Below are 24,843 nucleotides of genomic sequence, written 5' to 3'. Positions count from 1 at the left end.
GGTCTCTAAAGGAGGAGGCCATCTGGTGTGTTCTGTGGTGGAACTGGTCCTCCTGGGAGCAGAAACGGCGGAGGCGGAGGAATTGGGAATACGGGATGGCATTTTTGCAGGAGGTAGGGTGGGAAGAGGTGTAATCCAGGTAGCTGTGGGAGTCGGTGGGTTTGTAAAAAATGTCAGTGTCAAATCGGTCGTCATTAATGGAGATGGAGTGGTCCAGGAAGGGGAGGGAGGTGTCAGAAATGGTCCCGGTAAATTTAAGGTCAGGGTGGAATGCGTTGGTGAAGTTGATGAATTGCTCAACCTCCTTGCAGGAGCACGAGGTGACGCCAATGCAGTCATCAATGTAGTGGAGGAAGAGGTGGGGAGTGGTGCCGGTGTAATTACGGAAGATTGACTGTTCTACGTAGCCAATAAAGAGACAGGCATAGCTAGAGCCCATACGGGTGCCCATGGCTACCCCTTTTGTCTGGACAAAGTGGGAGGATTCGAAGGAGAAATTGTTAAGGGTGAGGACCAGTTCGGCCAAACGAATGAGAGTATCGGTGGAAGGGTACTGTTGGGACGTCAGGAGAGGAAGAAACGGAGGGCTTGGAGGCCCTGGTGATGGCGGATGGAGGTGTAGAGGGATTGGATATCCATGATGAAGATGAGGCGTTGGGGGCCGGGGAAACGGAAGTCTTGGAGGAGGTGGAGGGCGTGGGTGGTGTCTCGAACGAACGTGGGGAGTTCCTGGACTAGGGGGAATAGGACAGTGTCGAGGTAGTTCGAAATGAGTTCACTGGGGCAGGAGCATGCTGAGACAATGGGTCGGCCAGGGTGGTCAGGCTTGTCGCTCTTGGGAAGGAGGTAGAACCGGGCAGTGCGGGGATCCTGGACTATGAGGTTGGAAGCTGTGGGTGGCCTTGCCCTCATCTGGTGTCTGCTACTTAGGGACTTGAAATAGGAAGAAAGTAGTGAAAAATAAAATATGTAGGAGAAATGAAACTGTCAAAAGGTATCTCATTTTCTTCTCTCTGCTTTAATGGATTATAGATGTTACTTACAAATGTCAGATCCCAGAAGCGGTCCCCATAGACATCCGAGTCAAGCTGATAGTGTGTTTGATCCATCTTCATATCCTCAAGCCTCTTGATGTAAGTTTCAATTCAACAAGATTTTTAGAATAAATTATGAAGAACTAGATCAAAAAGACATAAATAGACTTCAGATTTTTTCAGTGAGAGTAACGTCCAAAAATCTCAAGTCAGGTGAGACCTAATTCTAGATGTGAAAGGCCAGTCTTTTAACATTCTGTCACACATAGTTCTCCTTTCCTGTTGAAGTTTTTTGAATATCTTTAAAATGAAATTCTTCCAGTAAAAGTGTACAGCATTTTCTAATAATTTTGTTACATGATTCTTTAATATGTAACAAGCTTATAATTTTTACTGATATGTTTGTGTATATTCTTATCACTAATGTGGACAAAAGACCTACTGCCATTTTTTTGTTAAGAGAACAAAATAATTTTGTTTAATGAAGAGATTCAGAGTTTTGATTTGGATGTTAGATTGTAATTTTAAATATTTTACTTTCTCAACTAATTTAGCTTACTGTATTGAAATAAACCCAAATGTATTTACACATCATCTGAAGTTGCAGAATAATTCTAATTTCCATTGTTTCTACTTAAGTAAATTTGCATTGTGCTCTTAAATTCACTGAAGAGACAGTTTTAAAGTTCAGTGAGGACAAAATTTCATTTATATTTACAATATAAGGAAATAATTCTATGAGCTATAGTATTTAACTATTTAAATCAAATGTTTTTTCATCTTTAGCTTTTGATGACAAACTTAATGGAACAGAACCCTGAAGACATGGGAGATCTTTATTTAGATGTGGCTGAAGCTTTTCTAGAGATTGGTGAATATAACTCTGCGTTACCCCTTTTGAGTGCCCTCGTATGTTCAGAACGGTACAACCTTGCGGTTGTTTGGCTTCGTCATGCAGGTAACTACATTCAAAAACTCTCAATCTAAATCTTGTTACTTCAAATAAATACTTTTAAATTCTAAGGAAATGTATAGAATGGTCCATTAACGTAAATCAGTAGTCTTCAATAAACTTGTGTTCAATGAAGAATATTCTGCATGTTAGAGAATGAGATTTATCCATTTTCAATGAATAAGAGTTCTATGTTTACTTGTTTTTATATTGAATGGTAGCTTGCCCAGATGCAATCTAGGGTGACATTCTACTTCACACTGCAAGGCTGCTGCAATGTCACATGATGCCTTTCTGATGAGATGAGTAACTGAAGACTATGGTTAAATAGATGTTTGAGACACTATTTAATGGATTTTGACTTCCTTTATTCTGACTAACATTCACCCTCAACCACCATAAAAAATTGCTTATTCATTTCATTACTACTCGTAATGCAGTGTGCAAAATAGCTTAACCAAAAACAAAGAACTGTGGGATGTGGGAAATCTGAAACAAAAGCAGAACTGAAGAAGAGTCAGTTAATGGTAGGGCCCTGGGGAGTGTTGTTGAACAGAGAGACCGAGGAGTGCAGGTACATTGTTCCTTTGAAAGTGGCATCACAGGTGGACAGGGTGGTAAAGAAGACATTTGGCACACTTGTCTTCATCAGTCAGAGCATTGAGTACAGGAATTAGAATGTCATGTTATGGCTGTACAAAACATTGGCAAGGCTGCATTTGGATAATTCTGGTCATCCTGCTATAAAAAACAATGTTATTAAACTGGAAATGGTGCAAAAAAAGATTGACAATGATGTTACTGAGACTGGAATGTTTGAGTTCTCAGGAGATGCTGGATAGGCTGGGACATTTTTTTTCGCTGGAGAATAGGAGGCTGAGGGGTGACATTATAGAGGTTTATAAAATCATAGGGGTCATAGATGAGGTTAATAGCCATGTTCTTTTCCCCAGGGTAGAGGAGTCCAAAACTACAGGGCAAAGGTTTTAGGTGAGAGGAGAAAGATTTAAAAAGGATCTGAGGGGCAACGTTTTCACACAGACTATATGGAATGAGTGCCAGAAGAAGTGGTAGAGACAAATACAATTACAACATTTATGAGACGTTTGGACAGGTACATGGATCGGAAAGATTTAGAGGGATATGGGCCAACCACAGGCACATGGGGCTAGTTCAGTTTAGGAAACCTGATTGGCATGGATGTGTTGGGCTGAAGGGTCTGTTTACTTGCTGTATGACTCTATGACTTTAAGGGTCACTGGCCCTTAAACACCAACTCTGCTTTCTGTCCACAGATGCTACTGAGTTTCTCCGGCAATTTCTGTTTTTGTATAAAATAACTTTATTGTTTGACTGCACTTTCAAAATTGTTTATTCTTTCTGAAGTGTTGTGAGATGTTTCTGAGATATATATAATAGAAGGCATTATGTATTTTGAAAACTGTTTAACATCAGATTAGAAAAACATAATCAATTATTTACATTTGAAGGAATAGTAACTGCACCAAGATAGTGCTGATGATCTAGCTGTTCAGCTGTGGGACAGCATATTTCTCAATCTGTGAACAGTTTCCCTTCCCTGTAATGTATGTAGCTAAGCTAGCCTTGTGAAAGACATTGCAGTTAGTTTCCTGTGGAACATAAACATCAATTGACACATTTACTGTATTGTATGCTATTAATATTTTCCTTATTTGTGCTCTTGATCTTTTTAATTGTAATGGTATATGTAATGCTACAATTGGAAAGTGAAATGAAAAGAATGAGGAACAATTTTGAGAATGGAAATGTGCAATACTCAATTCTAATTTTCTAACTTAAGAGTGTTTGAAAGCCTTGGGACATATGGAGCTTGCAGCAGAGAGTTACACCAAAGTGGTGGCAATGGCACCTTTGCACCTGGATGCACGTATTTCCCTATCGACGTTACAACAACAATTAGGGCGACCAGAGAAAGCTCTTGAGGCTCTGGAATCAATGCATGATCCTGAAACACTAGCACATGATGCAAATGCAGCTCAACAGGTATGAAATATAATAACTGACTAATTATTACCACAAGACCTGTATTTCAATGTACTGGCAACATAATTAATGTATTAAAATGACAGCAAATATTTGGTTTGCCACTATAAGAAACTTTACAGCACAGAAGGAGAATATTCAGTCTATACTAAATGGGGCTCATGACACTCAGTTGGTATTTGATCATTCATCCTATTGCAAGTGCCTCTTGGTTTCTAAGGTTTTAATCAAATTCACTGCTGCTGACTTACGCCTCCTCTAGAAATGCAGAGGCTATTGATGAATAATGGCTTAATTAAAATGACGATTAATCACACTGTTGAATAAATGACTCATACCCAAAAGGTTGTTGTGACATGTCTGCCTGGCAACTTGGCTGTTTGTTAGTTGGTGAGATTTGCAGTTTTGTAGGGCTGCTAAATTAAGCATAATCTGCAATTGAGGTATCCAATCTAAAGAAAACAAGGAAGGAGAGAGTGACATTACCCTTAGAAATTGATAAGCTTTTAACAGGTTACAGTCAGAATATTCATGAGGAAAATGTTAAAACATCTACACAATGTTTTGGTGGAGAACAGTGCAAATAACGTACTTTTAACAACTGTCACTTACTCTGTAGACCAACTAATGCTTGGTATAAACTCTGGAATAAAAAATTGTCATTTGTAGACCCTATTCTGCAGGAAAATTGTACTGTTGTTTTATTTTTATCTCTTGTCCAATTGTCAGGTTATTTAAATCTCAGGTTATTCTTGTGTATCATTCAGGAACTGAAGCTGTTACTGCATCGCTCTACCTTATTGTATTCCCAGAAGAAGTTGCCAGATTACGTGGATGCTTTACTTGCAATGCTAGCAATGCTTTTAAAGGTGAGTTGGAATCTTTACAACCAAAAAGAAAATTGATATTCAACTTGTAATATCAGAGTGAAGTAGCTTCTTCTTCCATGTATGCTCATGTTCCTCTCAATATTGCAGCTGTTCAAGTCTGCGAAAATTGTGGATATGTTGAAAAGGCTTGATTTTTAGAAAGATATGAAAACTAGCAAAGGTTTGTATCAGGTGAATGGCCTAGTGATGTTAACACTCGACTGTTTATCCAGAGACTTGGGTTCGAATTCCACCAAGTTAAATAGTGAGGTTTGAATTCACTAAAAATCTGGAATTAGAAAGCTAACAATGACAATTGTCAAATATTGAGAATAACCCATCCGGTTCACTAATTTCCTTTAGGGAAGAGAGTGTTGTCTTCACCTGCTCGGGCCTACATGTGACTCTAGACCCTACATGTGGTTGACTGTTAACTGCTCTTTGTCAGCAATACCCACAGCCTATGAATGAAGTTTTAAAAACCACACACACACTGCTGAATACAATGATGCCTTTGAAACTTGTTGCTTTTTGTCATTATCACTCACTGTTTTAGAATTAAGTAAACTTCCAAAACTGTCACTCAGAAAAGCCAATAATCTGTATTTTATTGTTTAAATTATGCATGTTGCCATTCTATGTTTAAGGAGAACATTTGGAGTAGAAGCTACATCACCTTGGGCAATTAGCAGTTATTGTTTAAAACTGATTTACAAAAAGAAAATTGTGCCACAGCAAAGAGCAAATGAAACTAATTTTTCTTGTAGGTGGCAATGAGCAGAGCTCAGGTTTCATTGGTTTCAAGTTCCAAAAGTGGGGAGAAGCACCTATATCTTGTAAAGGAGTTAAGAGATAAAGTTAGTGATATTGATGATCAGGAAGCTGCATATTTGGATGTTAAAGGTAAGGAATGAAACTTGTAAGTGTTATGACTTAAAAACTCAGACTGATCTGGTGCCATTCTATAAAGATCCGAGACTAAACTGATTCATGAAAAGGGCTTTTGCCCGAAACGTCGATTTTGCTGCTCCTCGGATGCTGCCTGAACTGCTGTGCTCTTCCAGCACCACTGGTCCAAAGTCTGGTTTTCAGCATCTGCAGTCATTGTTTTTACCTACCTGATATGATCATCTGTATGTCGGTGTGTCATACGGATTGAGAAAGTCTACAACTGTATGTGTTTGACTATAACAGTACTCTGTCCTCTATAAACCTTGATATGACATTTCCATTTTTGTCTCTTCAACCTTAAGAACGTTATCTGAATTATGCCACTTAAATTGATGGGTAGTAATTCAGAATTCACACTGCCTATATCTGCCACAATCCTCTTTGCAAACTCCTACCTGGATATCACTTGACGATGTTGGGTGTAATCTTCCTTGAGGAATCAGGCAGCTGCTCACCATTATGACATAATTTGCCAAGAGTTTTTTTGATACTTTTTGAAAAACCTGAAAATTACAAAATCCCATGGTGAGTGCATATTTTGCATTGTATTCACGTAATAAAACAAGCCTCTCAAATTCTGTTTCTTGTCATCTATTTCTTCAGTGATCAATCTTCTAACTGCATCATTAAAGGGAGAAATGATATTTTCCTCTTATAAACAAACAAAAACCACTGAAGGTACAGTTAAAGAAGCTACAGTAAAAAAGCTTTTTGGACACTTTTGAAGAAGAGAAATAACAACATAGAGGTTAGGGAGGTTATGTGTTAGGGTAACACAGCTGAAAACGTTGCTAACTTAAGATGGACTGAAAATGTAGATGCCAGTGGGCAGATATTAGCACAGGACAGAAGGAAGTTGCAGACGTGGGAGTTAAAATGTTATGATAGACTTATAAATAAGATTTGTTGGAGAATAGGACAGTAATTGAGTTAGACAAGGATATGGTTGATCAAGGAGCAGAATGTAGCCAACAGAGAAGAATGGAAATTGGGGAGTTGGTGTGGAGACCTTGGAATATTATGGTGAAATTGACAAAGATGTGAAGATGCTTTTCAGCACTGTATGTAATGCAAGTGCAATGATGGGAAATATGACAGAAATGTTGGTGATAGTAGAATATGGGCTGTGAATTTCAATTTAGGTTGAACAAGAGGACACCAAGATTACCTATCATTGTAAGAGGGGGTGTCAGAACCGTGAGTTAGTGTGTAAAATTCTTTGTGGGAGTCAGGTAAGATTTATATCTTAATTTCAAATATATTTCTAAATTCTTGGAGTAATGAAATTGGTGATTAAATGGTAAAACCTAAAGAAAATGATTCAAATTGCATATAAAATACAACAAACATGAATCTGATCATTATTAGTTTACAATTGTACTGTAGAAATGCTTTAAATGTTAGCAAAAGTAAAGGCTTTATCTGTTTTTTTATGATGTGGAGGTGCCGGTGTTGGACTGGGTTGGACAAGGTCAAACATCACATGCAACAGGTTATAGTCCAACAGGTTTATTTCAAAACACTAGCTTTTGGAGTGACTATAACTGAGTGTCTTGTGATTTTTGACCTTGTATTTCTTTTAGATCTACCAGCCATTTATAATTTTATTTGTTGCAGTTCACTAAAAAAATGAATTCCAGTAGATTAATTTGGGGTAGCCGTGACTCCAATATGGTATGTCTAGAGATAATACATTAAAACCCTAATGATCCTTGTGGCTAATTCAGTATCTAAGCCAATAGATATGGATTTTTGCATCTAATCAATCAACCAACCTGCCTGATAAATAGTATATTGAAAGTTAGCTCTATCATTAGCAGTTTGATTACTTGCCATTTGACCCAGATACCTTGCAAGTCAATGCTTTAGTTAGTGATGTAGAGCAAAAATTGGCAGAAATCTGCAGGCTCTGGTGTAGTTTTTGGCTTAGACAGCTGTACAATAACCTCAGCTTAGTGATGCAGTCATCTTCCTGCCACCCCCACCCTAAACAAACACCAGATCATATGAAATCTGAATATTTTAAAATGTCAGACCTCTTTATAAGAACATATTTTGTTGTATAAAAAAGGGACTGCTTTATACAACAATACTTATGTACACTTTTTATCATATTAAATGCTATCTTTTTTAATAGGGGATGTACAATTTGCTTACATTGATGCATCATTTTGATTTATTTCAGTTCTGCAAATAATAAACAATCTTTTTTTCTGGTCTCATATTTGAACAGGTAATTTAAACACATGCATATCATTTTTTACCCAGGGAAAACTAGTGTACTGAATAAGGATGACTGGTGGAATTTATTGCTAAAAGCTATTTACACATTATGTGACCTCAAACGTTTCAAAGAAGCTGAACTCTTGGTTGATTCTTCCTTGGAATACTACTCATTTTATGATGATCGGCAGAAGCGGAAAGAGTTGGAATACTTTGGCCTCTCTGCTGCTGTTCTTGATAACAACTTCAGAAAAGCATATAATTATATCAGGTACTTCAGATCAATCCATTCCTAATGTTAGAATTTGGTGAATTTAAATTAGGCAAAAAGGGCTTTATTTCCATTAAATACAAATTAGCCATGGCTGTGTATGTGTCAGGTGTCACTGAATTGACATCATTTATACCTCTGATTTAGAAGGTTCTGGATTCAAGTTGTTCTCCAGGACTTGAGCACTGAAATCAATGCTGACACTACATTATAACTGAGGGGGTACTGCATTGATGGAAGTTGATAGGAAGGTAAAAACAGAAACCCTATCTGCCGCCTCAGGTGGATATAAAAGATTCCACAGCATTACTTTGAAGCAGAGCAGGTGAGTTATCCCTGGCGTCCTGGCCAATCAACATCTCATAAATAGATTCTCTGATCATTATCCCATTACTGTTCATGGGAGCTTGTTATGTACATATTGACTGCCTCCACTTCCTATATTGCAGAACTGACTGCATATCAAAAATAATTCCTGGTTACAGATAGGAAAGGGAGGTGACTTTTTTTTTAAGAAATGGTAATAGGGTCAAAACAAAAGTTGCTGTACTGGACCCAAACATTAACTCTGATTTCTCTCCACACATGCTGCCGTACCTGCTAACGTTTTCCAGCAATTTCTGTTTTTGTTTCCAATTTCCAAAGTCCACAGTTCTTTCAGTTTTTATTAATGGTAATAGGCTGTTGCATATTAATTTAAAAAGCTAGAAAAGTTGTAAAGTGGGACAATTTTTTAGATTGATTATCGAATCAGGCCATTTGGTTTGAACTGAAGAACAAAAAAGGGAAGTCACTGCTGGAAATACACTGCAGACCTCTAAACCGTCAGAGCAAGATATATGTGTAGGTACTTTGTTGAGAAGTAGAGAAACAGTATGAGCAATAATGCTGGAATGTTTCAACAAGTCGAATATTAACTGACGTAAAAGGTAAAGAAGGCATAAAGTACAGATAGGAGGGCTTTCAATCTCGTATGTGTAGGCCCAATAAGATAAAGGCAGCTCTGCATGTCGTTTTAGGGAATAAAGTTCTGAAGGTAGACAGAATATCAGTGAGGATGAGCACTTTGATGGTTGTGATCATACTATTCTGCAATTCTGTGAAACTATTTTAACAGTCTAGAAGAAGACTATTCAATCTGTCTTATCTGGAACTGTTGTACAAGTTAGTAGTCATGAAAGAGTTAATGTATGGGCTATACTGAAGCCCTCCACAGTCTGATATTAACACCTCCCCTAGGAAGAGACTTGGGCAGTTAGGAGTTAGTTGGATTTGAGTATGATCTCCTGATGGAGACACACATGTCTTAGCTACCTGAATTATTACTGTAATGTAACAAATTACATTTTGCTATCCAGGACAAGAAGCATTTCCACTGAGTATTCATGTTCCATTCTTTATTACTGACTTCTGAACAACTTTTTTGTTTGTTTAGCCTATGAAACAAGAGTGATGTCTTGGATCTGAGTTACTTGACTTCCAACAACCATGTGTTACCTGTTGTGCTAGATGTGACTCCAGCCAGCAAGGATGGAAGGATACTTTACCTTACTAGCCAAGGCATAGAATACAAGAGAATTTAACTTAGGCTAGAGCTGTGAAAAAAAAATTAATTAAGCCAAGCTGGAGTACTACATAGAGTTCTGCAATATGGAAAATAAATTACTGTACTAGAGGGTGTACATTTATAAAATGTTGACAGGACAGGAAGATGTTATCTTTGAGAAAATATTGGATAAGCTGGAATTGTTATCTTGGGAACCGAGGAGATTGTTGGAAAATTATAGATGTTGATTTGAATAAAATTCCTTCCCTAAGCAGAGACGTTAATAGCCAGGGAGCTTTAAAGTAAGTGAACGAGGATCAGAGGAAACTGAGAAATGTTTCTCCCAGAAAGTGGTGGAGATCTGGAATTCACTCCCTGTGAAGGAGGGATGGGCAGAAATATTCATCACATTCAAATAAAATACTTGGATTGGCACTTGAAGTGATTAGGCTGGATATTTGTTTTTCAGTTGGCACAGAAATGAGGTGCCAAATAGCCTCTTTCAGCCTGTGACCTTTCTGGCTACTATTATTTTTTTGTTTGCTTTGTCTTCTCCCTTGCTGTTCATGTTCCATGTAGTTTCTGTTTTTACTAACGAGTGAAATAAATGCTTTTGAAATAATAGAGCCTAAAGAGTCACAGGTAGACAGGGTGGTGAAGAAGCCCTTATTGGTTAGGGCATTGAGTATAGGAGTTGGGAGGTCATGTTGTGGTTAGGCAACCTTTGGAAAAAGGTAAGAGAGAAAGGTATAAAAGGGACCAAAGGGGCAACTTTTTCATGTATGGAATGAGCTGCCAGAGGAATTGGTGGAGGCTGGTACAATTACAACATTTAAAAGGTGTCTGGACTGGTCCATGAATAGGAAGGGTTTGGAGGGATATGAGCCAAATGCTGGCAAATGGGACTATTAATTTAGGATATCTAGTCGATATGGACAAGATGGACCAAAAGGTCTGTATCTGTACTGTACAACTCTGATTCTAAATCACTATATCCAGTAGAGGGCTGACTTGCACAACTTTGATAGGATTTTTTTGAGGCTTGTTGAAGTCCGCACAATATACTGTTTATCTACATAGTTTGTGGTGTTATGATTTCTTTTGTACAGTACCTTAAATGTTGCAAATTCTTCCTTTTTTTTATATAGATATTTTTATTGATAATTTAACATTTTTACAAGTTTACAAAATAAAAAACCCAAGTATCAACATTGATATACAATTAATAAATAATAACCAAATTTTAACAAAAGAAAAATACAGAGAGAAAAAAACCCAAAACTTAATTAACTACTAATCTAATCTACAACTAACCAGAGTGTATAATTAAGTCTCTTACATTATTCAAATAAGATTAAAAAAAAATCGATGGATAACACAGAAATTGGGTAGTGAGATACATGCTCGGAATGTATTAACATCAAATGTAACAAAACCCGTATTTGTGCGTGATTCCTCTCCCAAGGAGCCCCGGACCAGCCAGGTTCGCCATCTCAATTAAATAAAAGCCCTTGTTAGGATGGCCGAAATATCTGTATTTGTGTAATTCAAGAAGGGCTGCCATATTTTATGGAATAATGCGGTCTTTTGGTGCACCATATTTGTAAGGAAGTCAAGGGGAATACATTCCATAATTAATCTGTGCCAATTTGAAATTCCAGGGGGGCCCTCAGCCACCCAGTTTACCAAAATATTTTTCCTTGCACAGAAAGAGAGGATAGAAAATAATCTCTTTCTGTGCATATCCAGGGAGGGAAAGTTCGAAAAGTCCAAAAGGAGAGATACAGGGTTCACTCTAATTTCCGTTCCTAAGATTTCTGTCAGAGCACTTGCAACTTTAGTCCAATATCTACGGATCTTATGACGGGTCCATAAGCAATGCACGAGTACCCACCTCTATTTTACATTTGGGACACCGAGAGCCATCAATTTTGAGAAGGCTTCCGTTATAAGTTTAAAAGGATGTGCTGGGGGGTTAATACAAATTTAAAATCCCATACTCCTCTCCATTTATAAGGGCTTTAATCAGAATATATCGTTCAGATTCGTCTTTTATCTGATTTAGGATTTTGAAAGGGAAATTCTTCCGAATAAGAATAACAACTCCCCTGCTTTTTGAGCTAAAAGAAGAAAAAAAGGCCTGATGAAATCCACCCTGTCGTAATTTCAAGTGTTCTTTATCTAATAAGTGTGTCTCCTGCAGGAGAGCTATATCAACCCTTTCTTTCTTGAGGTTTATAATATTTTCTTCCTTTTGACTGGTGAATTACTCCCCTTGACATTCCAGGTGCACCACTTAACCGACTGATCAACCATAATCGTCTGGGCAGATCCGAGGCCCCCTGGGAGGGGAAACCCTATCCAGAACATCCCGAGCATAGAGCATATAAAATTCACAAAAGTAAAGGCTCTCTAATACACTCACAACAGTATAATAAAAAACTATTTCTAAATTTAAAAAAAAACGTATTTAAATGGAGATTTTCCCCCTTTATCCCAGGGGGTATCACTTCCTTTCCAAAAGTCCATCGTATCCTCTCCCAACCAGTGCCCCACCTTGACCCAGGCGCTCCTTAATAGGATGAAGAAAATTCAAATATACTACTGAGCTAGAGTTAACAGTGAGCACCCTACCCCCCCCACCCACACCAACACCTGGATATATTTGGTAATGTTAATACCATGTGTAAACATATATAACTATAAAATTACAGCCTCAACAAGTTATAATTAAATATAATAATACAAAATAACAAGGGAAAAACAACCCCGCTCCTGGAGATAGAGATAAAATAGGATAAGGTAACCACCTCCCCCACAAACATTAACTAGACCCCCCCGCCTACATATGTATATGGAATAAAAAAAAGGGAGAGAGAAAATTGTTAAGTAGAGAACAAATAAATAAATCCCTCTCCCCACCCCCCAAGATAATAATAAACAGTAAGGGAAAAAAAAGGGGATTAATATATACAAAAAGGGGGGGATGTGATCCGGAGTGGGGGCAAAGCAAACCAATATCAATTAACTCTTATAATTTATCTAAGAGAGTCCAAAAATTCCTTGGCCTTTTCCGGTGATCTGAAGTTATACACAGACCCTTCATGGTTAAAGCGTAGCGTCGCTGGGTAGCACAAGGAGTACTGAATATTTAAGTCCCTTAAACACTTCTTCGCCTCATCAAATGCCTTCCTCTTTCGGACCAGAGCTGGGGAAAAGTCCTGGAATAACATAATCTTGGATCCTTTATAGATCACGGCTTGGGGATCTTTTCCAAGATTTCTGGAGGGTTCTAAGAGTATCTGCCTCTCCTTGTAGCTCTGCAGCCGGAACAGGACCGGGCGGGGGCGCTGGTTCGAGCCAGGCCCGCGTATTGCAACTCGGTAGACCCATTCCACTCTTACCTGGCCTGATCCAGCCTCCAGATTTAAAAGCTGTGGAAGCCACTGTTCAAGGAACACTTTTTCGGGAAGGCCCAGCAAACGAATATTTTTTCGACGATCTCGATTCTTGAGGTCGTCAGTGTGATTCTCCAAGGTCCGGACTTGCTGTTTGAGAGATCTTGCAGCATATGGATATTGAATACTTCATTACCTGAGGTGTTACAAATGTTGCTGAACATTGTGTCATCATCATCAGCAAACATCACCACCTTTGACCTTATGATGGAGGGAAAATAATTGATCAAGCAGGTGAAGATGGTTGGTCCGAGGACACTACCCTGAGGAACTCCAGGAGCTGAGACTGTTGATCTCTAACAATCCCAAGCATCTTAAATAAGAACCAGAAGATCTGCAAATGCTGTAAATCAGAGGCAAAAATAGAAATTGCTGGAGAGGCTCAGCAGGTTTGGCAGCATCTGTGGAGAGAAATGTTTTCAATTAAGTGACCCTTCCTCAGAATGGTTGTAATGAGGTCAAGGAACTTGAGGCTATAAAGAATGGCCCTGGCAAAATCTGAAGTGAGTGTCAGTGAACAGGTTATTCCTTTGCATTACACTGCCGATGATCCCTTCTATTAGTTTCTGGAGATTGGCGGCTCGTGCGTAATCTGACAGCGGTAATTGGCCGGGTGCAAAATGTCCTGCTTTTTATCCTGCACAGGCCATAAACCTGGTCAAGTTTCCATATTGTCAGGTCAATGCCAGTATTGTAGGTGTAATGGAACAGCTTGGCTTGCTTAGCAGCAAATGCTGGAATAGAAGTGCATTTGCTGGAATGTTGTCAGGGCCCATAGTCTTTGCAGTTTTCAGTGCTTCCAACTGTTTCTTGATATCATATTGGTTGAAGACTGGCATCTGTGATGCTGAAGAGACTGTCATGGATCACCCACTTGGTGATCGCTTGTCAATTACTTCAGCTTCGTCTTTTGCATTGATGTGCTGGGCTCCCCCATCATTGAAGTTGGGAATATCTATGGTGCTTAGATAATATTGCAAAGTACTGTTGAATATCTCTGCTCTTCATTTTGCAGTAAATGTTTCCTTTCAATACAATTTGTTCATGGCCTGAGCCTGATATTTTGGAGCATCTAAAATCATTATGATTAAATAATTTAAAAAATGCAATTCAAAGATCTTTGTTAATGTGACAATGGGTTTTTTTTTTGCTTTAAACCAAGGAATCTGACATTTTACTTGTAGCAGATAAATATCTTTAAATTATCAACTTAACTGCTTTGAATAAAAAGGCAGACTATTTGGAGCACTATTAAAATTTTCCTTTAAGTTTTAAAACTTAAGTAAGCCAAGCTATCTTCAATTCACCTGAATATCTTTGCCATTTGTAACAAAATAACAAGCAAATCAGTAAGCTCATATCCATCCACTGTTAATGGATTTCTATTCCTGGAAAGTGCAACTTATAATACTGGTTCCTTTTACACATTAAAATTTGAGGATTATCGGCTATCTTGTTTCTAATATAGTCATAGAGTCATAGAGATGTACAGCATGGAAACAGACCCTTTGGTCCAACCCATCCTTGCTGACCAGGTATCCCAACCCAATCTAGTTCCACCTGCCAGGACCCGGCCCATATCCCTCCAAACCCTTCCTATTTCTATACACATCCAAATGTAAAGTAATGATTACTGCTATTGCCTCACTAATTAAGTTACTGAGTCTAGTGTAGTGCTGGGTATATACACTGATTAGAAACTACTGTTTCGAATGTTGAACAAACTCAAACATGGACACCTATCAACGACCAAATTTTGTTTGGTTCCTTTAGCGCATTGTGATTTAACAGGACACACAGAGATAGTGTAAGGAACATTAACTGACCTGAGCATGTTTCACAAAAGGAGACAAATTGGAAACTATCAAATTTCCCAAATTGCTATTGAATGATGTAATAAACAGCTACACTATCGTTATGCTGTTTTGAGTTGATACTGGTCTTAAATCTTTTAAGTCTTAATCCTCACTCTGCCATAAAATTGATCAGTTGAGTTGAAATGTGCTTTGATAACAATTTTCACTAAATATTTTGCTTGATAGAATCAACATTCCATGTGTCTCCTGAAGAATTGACTTTATTTTTTGCTATTCTCTCAAGGGTCATGGTGATGGAAAATGTGAACAGACCTCAACTGTGGAATATCTTTAACCAAGTTACTATGCACTCTCAAGATTTGAGGCACCATCGCTTTTGCCTGCGACTAATGCTAAAACACCCAGATAACCATGCACTCTGTGTACTTAATGGACACAATGCTTTTGTGGCTGGAAGCTTCAAGCATGCTTTAGGTAGTAGACAATGATCATTTTGTAATATTGTAATTCCATATATTTGTTGGTAAAAAGACATCAATCTGAATGCATTTAGCAAATGCATTACAATTATTCAACTTCCTATATGGACATCACCGTGCAGAAGTGATGCTGAGTTTCATTACTGATTACACAAGATTGGGATACAGCCATGAGCGTGATTTTGATAATACTGGTGTGTGTCTTTCTTGGGTTTCAGATGATTTTAATGAACAGCTGAGGCTTTGCATCTAACTTTAGTTCATAATGGTTCAAAAACTGTTGCTCACCATCTTTTCATTTCCAAAACCTCATTCGCATCATTTTGTCTATTTTGTCATTTGACTAAATCACTGGATGAAGTAAGAACAGCAGCAGCCTTACAATTCTTTGATATACTACAATCCTAACTTGTGGATAAAGTAAGAATAGCATACATGACTCTTATTGTAGCATTATTTTAAGTTGCTGTACTTCTATATTTAGTTTCTCTCTATTTATCTTGGTGTCTTTTTGTTTAATATGTACATCAATATTACTTAGTATCCTGTAGCATTTCACGAGGTGTAAAAATCAAGTATAGTCTTTAAGTGCAGTACAGTTAATGGGCACAGGGTGCAGATATAGGAAATTATAAAATCTATATATTCAGTCCCCCTTTCAAACTCACATGTTTTGACCTTGCTTTGATCTATAATTTTCTGTGATTCTTCATAGCTTTTAATTTTGTGTTCCCTGTCCATATTTACAATGGAACCTGTTTATGTGGACTGGTCAAACTTAAATTACATGAGAACAAAAGGGGAAAACGGTTGATCCTGAAAATCTAATCTAAAAACAGGAGATATTAGAGAAACATTTCCTTTGGAGTTTTTGATAAAATGTCAATAATTGGCTGTCACAATACGTCATGACTATTGGTACTGCTTCAATAGAAATTCTCATGGTAAATTAAGCAGTGCCATATGACAACAATATATGATCAGATTTGGTACGGGTTGAGAGTGTGTGCTGGAAAAGCACAGCAGGTCAGGCAGCATCCAAGGAGTGGGAAAATCGACGTTTCGAGCCAGAGTCTTCCTGAAGAAGGGCTCTGGCCTGAAACGTTGATTTTTCTGCTCCTTGGATGCTGCCTGACCTGCTGTGCTTTTCCACACACGCTCTCAACTCTGATCTCCAGCATCTGCAGACCTCACTGTCTCCATCAGATTTGGTACTGCAACATTGAACTGTAAAGCTTGTGACTTTTGAATACTTCACCCCCAACAGCTGTCACAACATTTCAGCCAGTCTGCCAGACTGGAGGTGAGGTTACAAGTACAGAATGGCATGGGTTCTTTTGCCCTAATATCAGCCATATTGGGAGATTCATGTCTATTGCGTGTCCCAATAATTCTGCAACTTCCAGGGTACCCACTTTTACACATCTGCAAGTTACAATGTGTCTGGATGGGGTTTGTAGGAATTCATGCTGGAACAGGTCAGTGCAAAGCCTTGGACTGATTGCCTAGACTTGCGTAGTACCACTTTTAATTGATAGGCGTGTTCCCATTCTTTTGGCACTCCTGGTTCCTCTTTCCCCTTGCACTTTGAAATATCCCTGACCTTGCCTGAATATCCATGGCCCCATTGCACCTGAAGAGTGAGTTCCCACTGCAGCAAAGAGAAAGGTAAGGACATAGTTTTGCACAGTCAGCAGACTGTGCCTTTGTTTTGCTGCTGGCTGCAAGATCTGAATCAATAGTTCTTATTTACACTTGGCAGCAGTGTATAACGTTTTTTCATATTTTATCTGGCTCATATTTCCCATCACCTCCATTCCCTAAGGTGTCTTCATTTTCACACGTCCTACCCCACTGTCACGCTCCCCTCTCTTTTTTTTATTATTTCATGTATTGGCTTCAGGTTCTGCTGTTGGCTCCTTACTACTCTTTCAATCTAACAGCTGCTTCTGTATTGTAGTAATTTGGTTGTCCTCACCTTCTGTTTATTTCTCTGCTTGGTACTCCTTGCTCCTGGCTCGTACGAGAAGATTTTAATGCCGGAAAATTTAATTCCATTGCTACCTTCTACAAAGTTATTATTCAAATCTAGTAACCTATTGGGATGTCAAGTGCAATTTTCATCCTTTAGAGAAACAAAATCTATCTCTACGCCTTTCCAAATCATTTTGAGTGTACTATCTTTGTAAATGTGAAAGTACCTTTAAACTCCATTTCCTACCCTTCAATAATTTGAGCACACCCATTAATTCTATTGTTTTGTTTCTTGCTTGGCAATCAGTTGTCAATGCTTCCTTCTCAAATCATATTCCTGAATTTTTGTATCACAGTTCTTGAGCGATATAAATCACATTGACTGCACTAAATCATGGTGATAATTGATATAGTTAATATTTTCAAGGTGGTAGTAGTAAAGGTTCCTAAAAACAATTATATAATCACATTGTGTTTCTTTTGGTTTTAAATTTCAGGTCAGTACGTTCAGGCTTTCAGGATTCAGTCTAATGAACCCCTGTACAGTCTTTGTGTGGGCCTAACCTTTATTCATATGGCATCTCAGAAGTTTGTTTTAAAACGGCACCCTCTTCTGGTACAGGTTTGTCAAAGACCTTGAATCCAGAGTTAAAGTTGTTTTCTCAGTGAAAATCTATCTGTTGAACTATTTCGATTTGCTATTTTATAGTTAGGATTTGCTTTCATCTAATGTAAAGTTATTCCTTTTGTCAAAACTTTAAATTTTCCAAGTTCTAAGTGTGGTGAATTGTTGATTTTATTCTTCATAATCTCAATATGTTGTTTAACAATATATATGAGATATAAAAATGTAGTGAAAATGTGAATTTTATTATTTATTTTTGTATTTTAAGATTTACCACATTATATTTGTTTTGGTTGTGAGTATTTCATATTTGGACATGAAAAGTGTACTTTCAAATGAAAAATCCATTAAAGAAAGTTCACTTTGCATGAGAGTAGGGAAGAAGCAGTAATATTTAATGAAGGAGAGCATTAAGGGAATGTGGTAAAATTTAAGACTAGGAATAGTTTAGTTTCTTGCTTGAAATGTTTCATCAAACAAATTACTTCAACATGAAAAAAAGAATGCATTAGAAACAAGTGTTCTGCACCTTGAGTAATGTTGCATCAGACATGCTGGTCCTGTTAGTGTTGGGATGCGGGTTTGGAGTTGTATTTAAAATTAATAGTTAATATAGTAACTAAAACTTACAAAGATCTTAAAGGTGGGTTAAGATGTTGAAAAACTGTAGAATGTGGTGAGAAAGTTTCATTAAGCAGAATTGAGGCAGTTGAAAAGTTCTGCCTTTTGTGGATTGACAAAGGCGATGGAATCAAAGTAACAGAATATGGGAGAGACACAAGGCTGGAGAGGTTTGGAGAATGAGTTGGGAAGACTTTGAATTTGTTGTTTTGGAAGAAATTTGTGAGCAAGATAGGAAAACAATTAAACTAGCCCTGTAGTTACCCTGCTGTTTTCATTAGATCTGTATTCTTTATTTTATTCTAGGGATTCTCCTTTCTAACACGATATATGGAACTTCGAGGGCCCTGTCAAGAAGTATATTATAACATAGGACGTGCATTACATCAACTGGGTCTTATGCATTTTGCAATTCATTATTATGAGAAGGCATTGGAACTCCCACCTCTTCAATTAGAGGTATGAAGCATGTTAGAAATCTAAAAAGATAAAACTTTTTTTGTCATACTCAACATTGATATGCAGGGTAGAAGATACAGTGGACAAACAGGAATTCACTAGTTTGCTGACACCATCTGAACTTCAGGAATAACTTTTTTTTAGATCTTTTAGATTACTTACAGTGTGGAAACAGGCCCTTCGGCCCAACAAGTCCACACCGACCCGCCGAAGCGTAACCCACCCAGACCCATTCCCCTACATTTACCTCTTCACCTAACACTACAAGCAATTTAGCTTCTACATACTTAACAAATCATTAAATTATCAGATCGTGTGCTGCCTCGTGCAGTGATGGTTTGTGCTAGATTTAGTGCTAAATGAATTGACTTTTTTTCCTCCTTGTTCCTATGTTCCTAATTGATTCAATAATTGTAACTTTTTAGTTTTGGCAGTAATTTGGTACCTTGAAAAGTTCTGTTGGTAAACTTAATATCTAACTGGTGTGATTTCCTCCTGATGAAGGGCTTTTGCCCGAAATGTCGATTTTCCTGCTCCTCGGATGCTGCCTGACCTGCTGTACTTTTCCAGCACCACTCTAATCTTGACTGTAATCTCCGGCATCTGCAGTATCCACTTCTGCCTTGTTTGATTTCCCACCTGATCTTTGCGTGGTTAGCTAAACTCAATTGGGCAGCAATGTAGGCTTCATAATCCAATCTTCTTCCTGACCTCTCCGCCCCCACCCCCACTCCGGCCTATCACCCTCACCTTATCACGCTCACTTTAACTTCCTTCAACCTATCGCATTTCCAACGCCCCTCCCCCAAGTCCCTCCTCCCTACCTTTTATCTTAGCCTGGTTGGCACACTTTCCCCATTCCTGAAGAAGGGCTCAGGCCCAAAACGTCGATTCTCCTGCTCCTTGGATGCTGCCTGACCTGCGCTTTTCCAGCAACACATTTTCATAATCCATGCCTATAGATAGGAAGATGCAGCAAATGTTTGCTATATATGATATAGAATCATAGAATTCTGACAGTGTGGAAAGAGGCCTTTTGGCTGAACCAGTCTGAATGGAACTTCCAGACCATTCCCCCCTATCTCTATTATACCACATTTTCCATGGCTGTTCCACCTAACCTACACATCCCTGCACAGTATGGGGCATTTTAGCATGACTAATCCACTGAACCTGCACATCTTTGTACTGTGGGAGGAAACTGGAGCACCCGGAGGAAACCCACGCAGACACTGGTAGAATGTGCAAACTCCACATAGAAAGTCACCCGAGCCTGGAATCAAATCCAGGTCTCTGGCGCTGTGAGGTAGCAGTGCTAACCACTGAGTCATCATGCCACCTGAAAAGCCCTTGCCATTACTCAATGGAAGTTTTGTTGTTTTCTAACCATAAGATTTTACTATAAGGTGAACAAGGCTACATCAGCTTCATTAAAGTATTGAGATGGAAATAAGGCACGGTTGGAAATTTGAATTCAGGATCTCCTGTTTACTAGACACGTGTTTCAACCCACTAAGCTTTGGTGCCACCCATTGTACAGATAATAACCCAATGTACCAGCCAGTGTTATAACTCCTGCTGCAAGTTATGTGTTTAGAAGTTTGCTGAGGATAGAATTTGCTACTTTGTACAAACAGCAAGTAAACATTCAGCTGAAGGCTGGTTTCTTGGGAAAATAGTTCGAATTGTTACCTGTGGAACCATTACACAAGCAACAGTTGGTGTCACATGGAGAGTTTTTTTCGTTCTAATAGTTGTACTATTATTCTGAATTTTCTTTGCATTTTTGTGCATCACACAAGGTCTTTGGGAGTAAAGTGCCTTAGGAAGTGTGGTATTCTAAAGGGCACTATCTGAAAGATGGTTGAAATGTTAATAAGCTGAGTTTTGTTGTAGTTTTGCCAAAGACCATGAGTGATTCACATAGAGTCAGAGAGTCATAGACATGTACAGCACAGAAACAGATCCTTCGGTCCAACTCGTCCATGCCAACCAGATATCCCAACCCAATCTAGTCCCACCCGGCCCATATCCCTCCAAACCCTTCCAATTCATATACCCATCCAGATGCCTTTTAAATGTTGCAACCGTATGGCTGCCTTGGTAATCAAATACATCATTTGCAATATATTCGTGGGCTGCTGGTTCTGTGTGCGCTCAACTGCAATGGACTAGTATAGACTCTGCCCATGTTCTGAACAAAAGGTTAAAATAAAATGGAAACACACAAATATGTGAGTAAATGCAGTAGGCAGATGAACAATGTACATCTCGTCTTGTTTTACCTTCTAAAACATTGAACTAGAATATATGAGGGCACCTTGGAAAGACACACAATATCCAGTTCACTTATCAAGGTGTGATGCATTGTTATATTCCCTGAGTTGCACCATCTAATTTTCTTATAATAAAGGGAGTCATGTCTGGAAAGTAAATGGTATGCTATACACTTGCCAAACTGTCTGGTGTTACTAAACCCAAGAAGGTAACTGTAGCAGACTAAAATTTGACTTCTATCCAAGTTATTATAAATAGGTTATCAGCAGTACTGATCATTAGAATCTTAAAAGCCATGATCCTGTGTAGTCATCACACAAAGCACTAGTTTAGTTGGTATTAGAAAATAATAGTGTCATTGACCTAAGTTATTTGAAAGATTGAATTATATTCCATTGATCAAAATTGCATTGAAACCTTTGTTGATTTTGCACTTTTTGCTTAATTGTTTCAATCCTTGTGTTGTACATTGATTCACGAAATGTTCAGATATCCGGTGGCCCTGCCAATCATGGTTTTGTGAAGAAAATTGATTAAGATTAACCACCATGCAATAAGATTCAAAATAGTAAAATTATCATATAATGGACTGTATTTTAGGCTACAACAGATCATAGACATTTTACACTTAATGTGCTTACTGCCTTTAGAAGGTATGACAAAGTGCATGTCCTGGGAAAATCATCAGCATAGATTTTGTTCTTTTCCATGTCATAGCACGCTAAAGACACTCTACTTTCCAACTACACCTCAACATTTGTGAAAAATGTGAAATATTTTTGATAATTGCTTTGTCTAAGTCCAACAAAAGTTAATATGTATCTTTTGTTGTAAAAATAAAGTAATTTTAAAGTGACTTCATTTAAATAAGTATATTTTTTGTTTCAGGGAATAGACGATGATCAAGTTGATCTAAGACGAGACATTGCTTATAATCTCTCATTAATTTATCAGAACAGTGGAAACCTTGATATGGCACGAAAACTTATATATACACATTGTGTTGTATAACGACTGAAACTCCATGTTGAATTGTTCACAGCAAATTGAGGAAATGTTTAAAGAATAAAAATTAACTTGCTCGTTTCTTTATTATCTAGAAGTGAACTTGCATCATTTTATGTAAATAAAGATCTCCGCTGTTGTTTTTTTTATTTAAAACCATTAAAATATTTTCAGAAATGTTGAAGTTGATGTGCCTGAATTTTCTGTGAAGTAAATTTTAAATGAGTTTTTAAATTAGGCATTTTTGCTGCAAATAAACATTTTGATAAAAATGGGAAAACAAAAAATGAAGCATACTCATACACTTCTGTGAAAAGTTTACCTGTGAACTGGGAATGATGATTTATGTTTGAGCACAAACAGAACCAAAAATGTAATAATGTAACTTAGTACCACACACCATTCATTAATTTTAAACATTCATTTATGGGACATGGACATCATAGGCTAGGCCAGAATTTACTGCCCATTCCTAATTGCCCAGAGGCAATCAACCACATTGCTGTGGCTGTGGAGTCACGTGTAGGCCAGACCAGACAAGGACAGCAGTTTCCTTTCCTAAAGGACATTAGTGAATCAAATGGATTTTTCCAACAACCAACAATGGTCATCACTAATAATTTGGATTTGTTATAAATTTCAAACTATACTTTCTGTCTTGGCAGGATTCAAACCTGGGCTCTCAGAACATTACCTGGATGTCGACGTTAACAGTCTAGTTAAAATACAACTAGGCCATCACTACCCTGTAAATAAACAACATTTATACCTCTGTGACTACCTGATTAAATAGTACCTGGAATCCCACTTATTGATTTAATCATCTCGTCATAGAAATATACAGCACAGAAACAGACCCTTTGGTCCAACTCATCCATGTCGATCAGATATCCTATATAAATAGAGTTCCATTTGCCAGCATTTGGGCCATATCCCTCTAAACACTTCCAATTCAGAAACCCATCCAGATGCCTTTTAAGCATTGTAATGGTACTAGCCTCCACCACTTCCTCTGGCAGCTCATTCCATATATGCACCATCCTCAGTGAAAAGGTTGCCCCTTAGGTCCCTTTTATGTCTTTCTTTCACTTACCTTAAACCTATGCCCTCTACTTCTGGGCTTCCTGACCCTGGGGAAGAGACCTCGCCTATTTTCCCTATCTCTGCCCCCCATGATTTTATAAACCTCTAATGTGGTCACCCATCAGTCTCTGACGCTCCAAGGAAAATAACCTCAGTCTATTCAGCCTCCCCATAGCTCAAACCCTCCAACCCTAGCAACATCCTTGTAAATCTTTTCTGAACCCTTCACAATACCTTCTGATTGGACGGAGACTAGAACTTCACGCAATACTCCAAAGGTGGCTGAACCAATGTCCTGTACAGCCACAACATGATCTCCCAACTCCTATACTCAATGCATTGATGAATAAAGACAAGCATACCAAATGCCTCCTTCATTATCCCTTTCAATGAACTATGAACTTGCAATCGAAGGTTTCTACATCATAGAAGTTTATAAAATGAGAGTATAGATAGAGATGATGGATGCTGTCTTTTAGAAACATAGAAAAATACAGCGCAGTACAGGCCCTTTGGCCCTTGATGTTGCGTCAATCCAAGCCCACCTAACCTACACTAACCCACTATCCTCCATATGCCTATCCAATGCCCATTTAAATACCCATAAAGAGGGAGAGTCCACCACTGGTACTGGCAGGGCATTCCATGAACTCACGATTCGCTGAGTAAAGAATCTACCCCTAACATCTGTCCTATACCTACCACCCCTTAATTTAAAGCTATGCCCCCTCGTAATAGCTGACTACATACGTGGAAAAGGTTCTCATGGTCAACCCTATCTAAACCCCTAATCATCTTGTACACCTCTATCAAGTCACCCCTAAATCTTCTTTTCTGCAATGAAAACAGCCCCAAGTGCCTCAGCCTTTCCTCATACGATTTTCCTACCATATCAGGCAACATCCTGGTAAACCTCCTCTGCACCCGTTCCAGTGCCTCCACATCCTTCCTATAGTATGGCGACCAAAACTGCACACAATACTCCAGATGCGGCCACACCAGAGTCTTATACAACTGCAACATGACCTCAGGACTCTGGAACTCAATTCCTCTACCAATAAAAGCCAGTACGCCATATGCCTTCTTCACCGCACTATTTACCTGGGTGGCAACTTTCAGAGATCTGTGTACATGGACACCAAGATCCCTCTGCTCATCCACACTACCAAGTATC

General features: G+C 38.3%; 1 protein-coding gene across 3 annotated transcripts in view; it reads left to right on the top strand.

Annotated features, from left to right (window-relative positions):
* The window catches only part of gtf3c3 (general transcription factor IIIC, polypeptide 3), a 54,313-nt gene extending 31,549 nt beyond the window's left edge, over positions 1-22,764 (top strand). The window contains exons 9-18 of one of the 3 annotated variants that reach the window (XM_043692905.1): positions 1,033-1,133; positions 1,821-1,992; positions 3,809-4,011; positions 4,779-4,880; positions 5,648-5,783; positions 8,100-8,325; positions 15,430-15,620; positions 18,097-18,221; positions 19,152-19,304; positions 22,470-22,764. In XM_043692905.1, coding sequence (XP_043548840.1) covers positions 1,033-1,133; positions 1,821-1,992; positions 3,809-4,011; positions 4,779-4,880; positions 5,648-5,783; positions 8,100-8,325; positions 15,430-15,620; positions 18,097-18,221; positions 19,152-19,304; positions 22,470-22,592 — 1,532 coding nt within the window. In that variant the 3' untranslated portion in view covers positions 22,593-22,764. Of the gene's footprint in view, positions 1-1,032; positions 1,134-1,820; positions 1,993-3,808; positions 4,012-4,778; positions 4,881-5,647; positions 5,784-6,133; positions 6,517-8,099; positions 8,326-15,429; positions 15,621-18,096; positions 18,222-19,151; positions 19,305-22,469 lie in introns of those variants that run through there. The other 2 variants (XM_043692907.1, XM_043692906.1) reach the window with 2 other exon arrangements.
* The last annotated feature ends 2,079 nt before the right edge of the window (positions 22,765-24,843 follow it).

The sequence above is a fragment of the Chiloscyllium plagiosum genome, chromosome 7, assembly GCF_004010195.1.
Source record: "Chiloscyllium plagiosum isolate BGI_BamShark_2017 chromosome 7, ASM401019v2, whole genome shotgun sequence".
Taxonomy (NCBI): domain Eukaryota; kingdom Metazoa; phylum Chordata; class Chondrichthyes; order Orectolobiformes; family Hemiscylliidae; genus Chiloscyllium; species Chiloscyllium plagiosum.
Note: the sequence above shows the minus strand (reverse complement) of the source record. Positions and strands in the feature narration are given on the sequence as shown.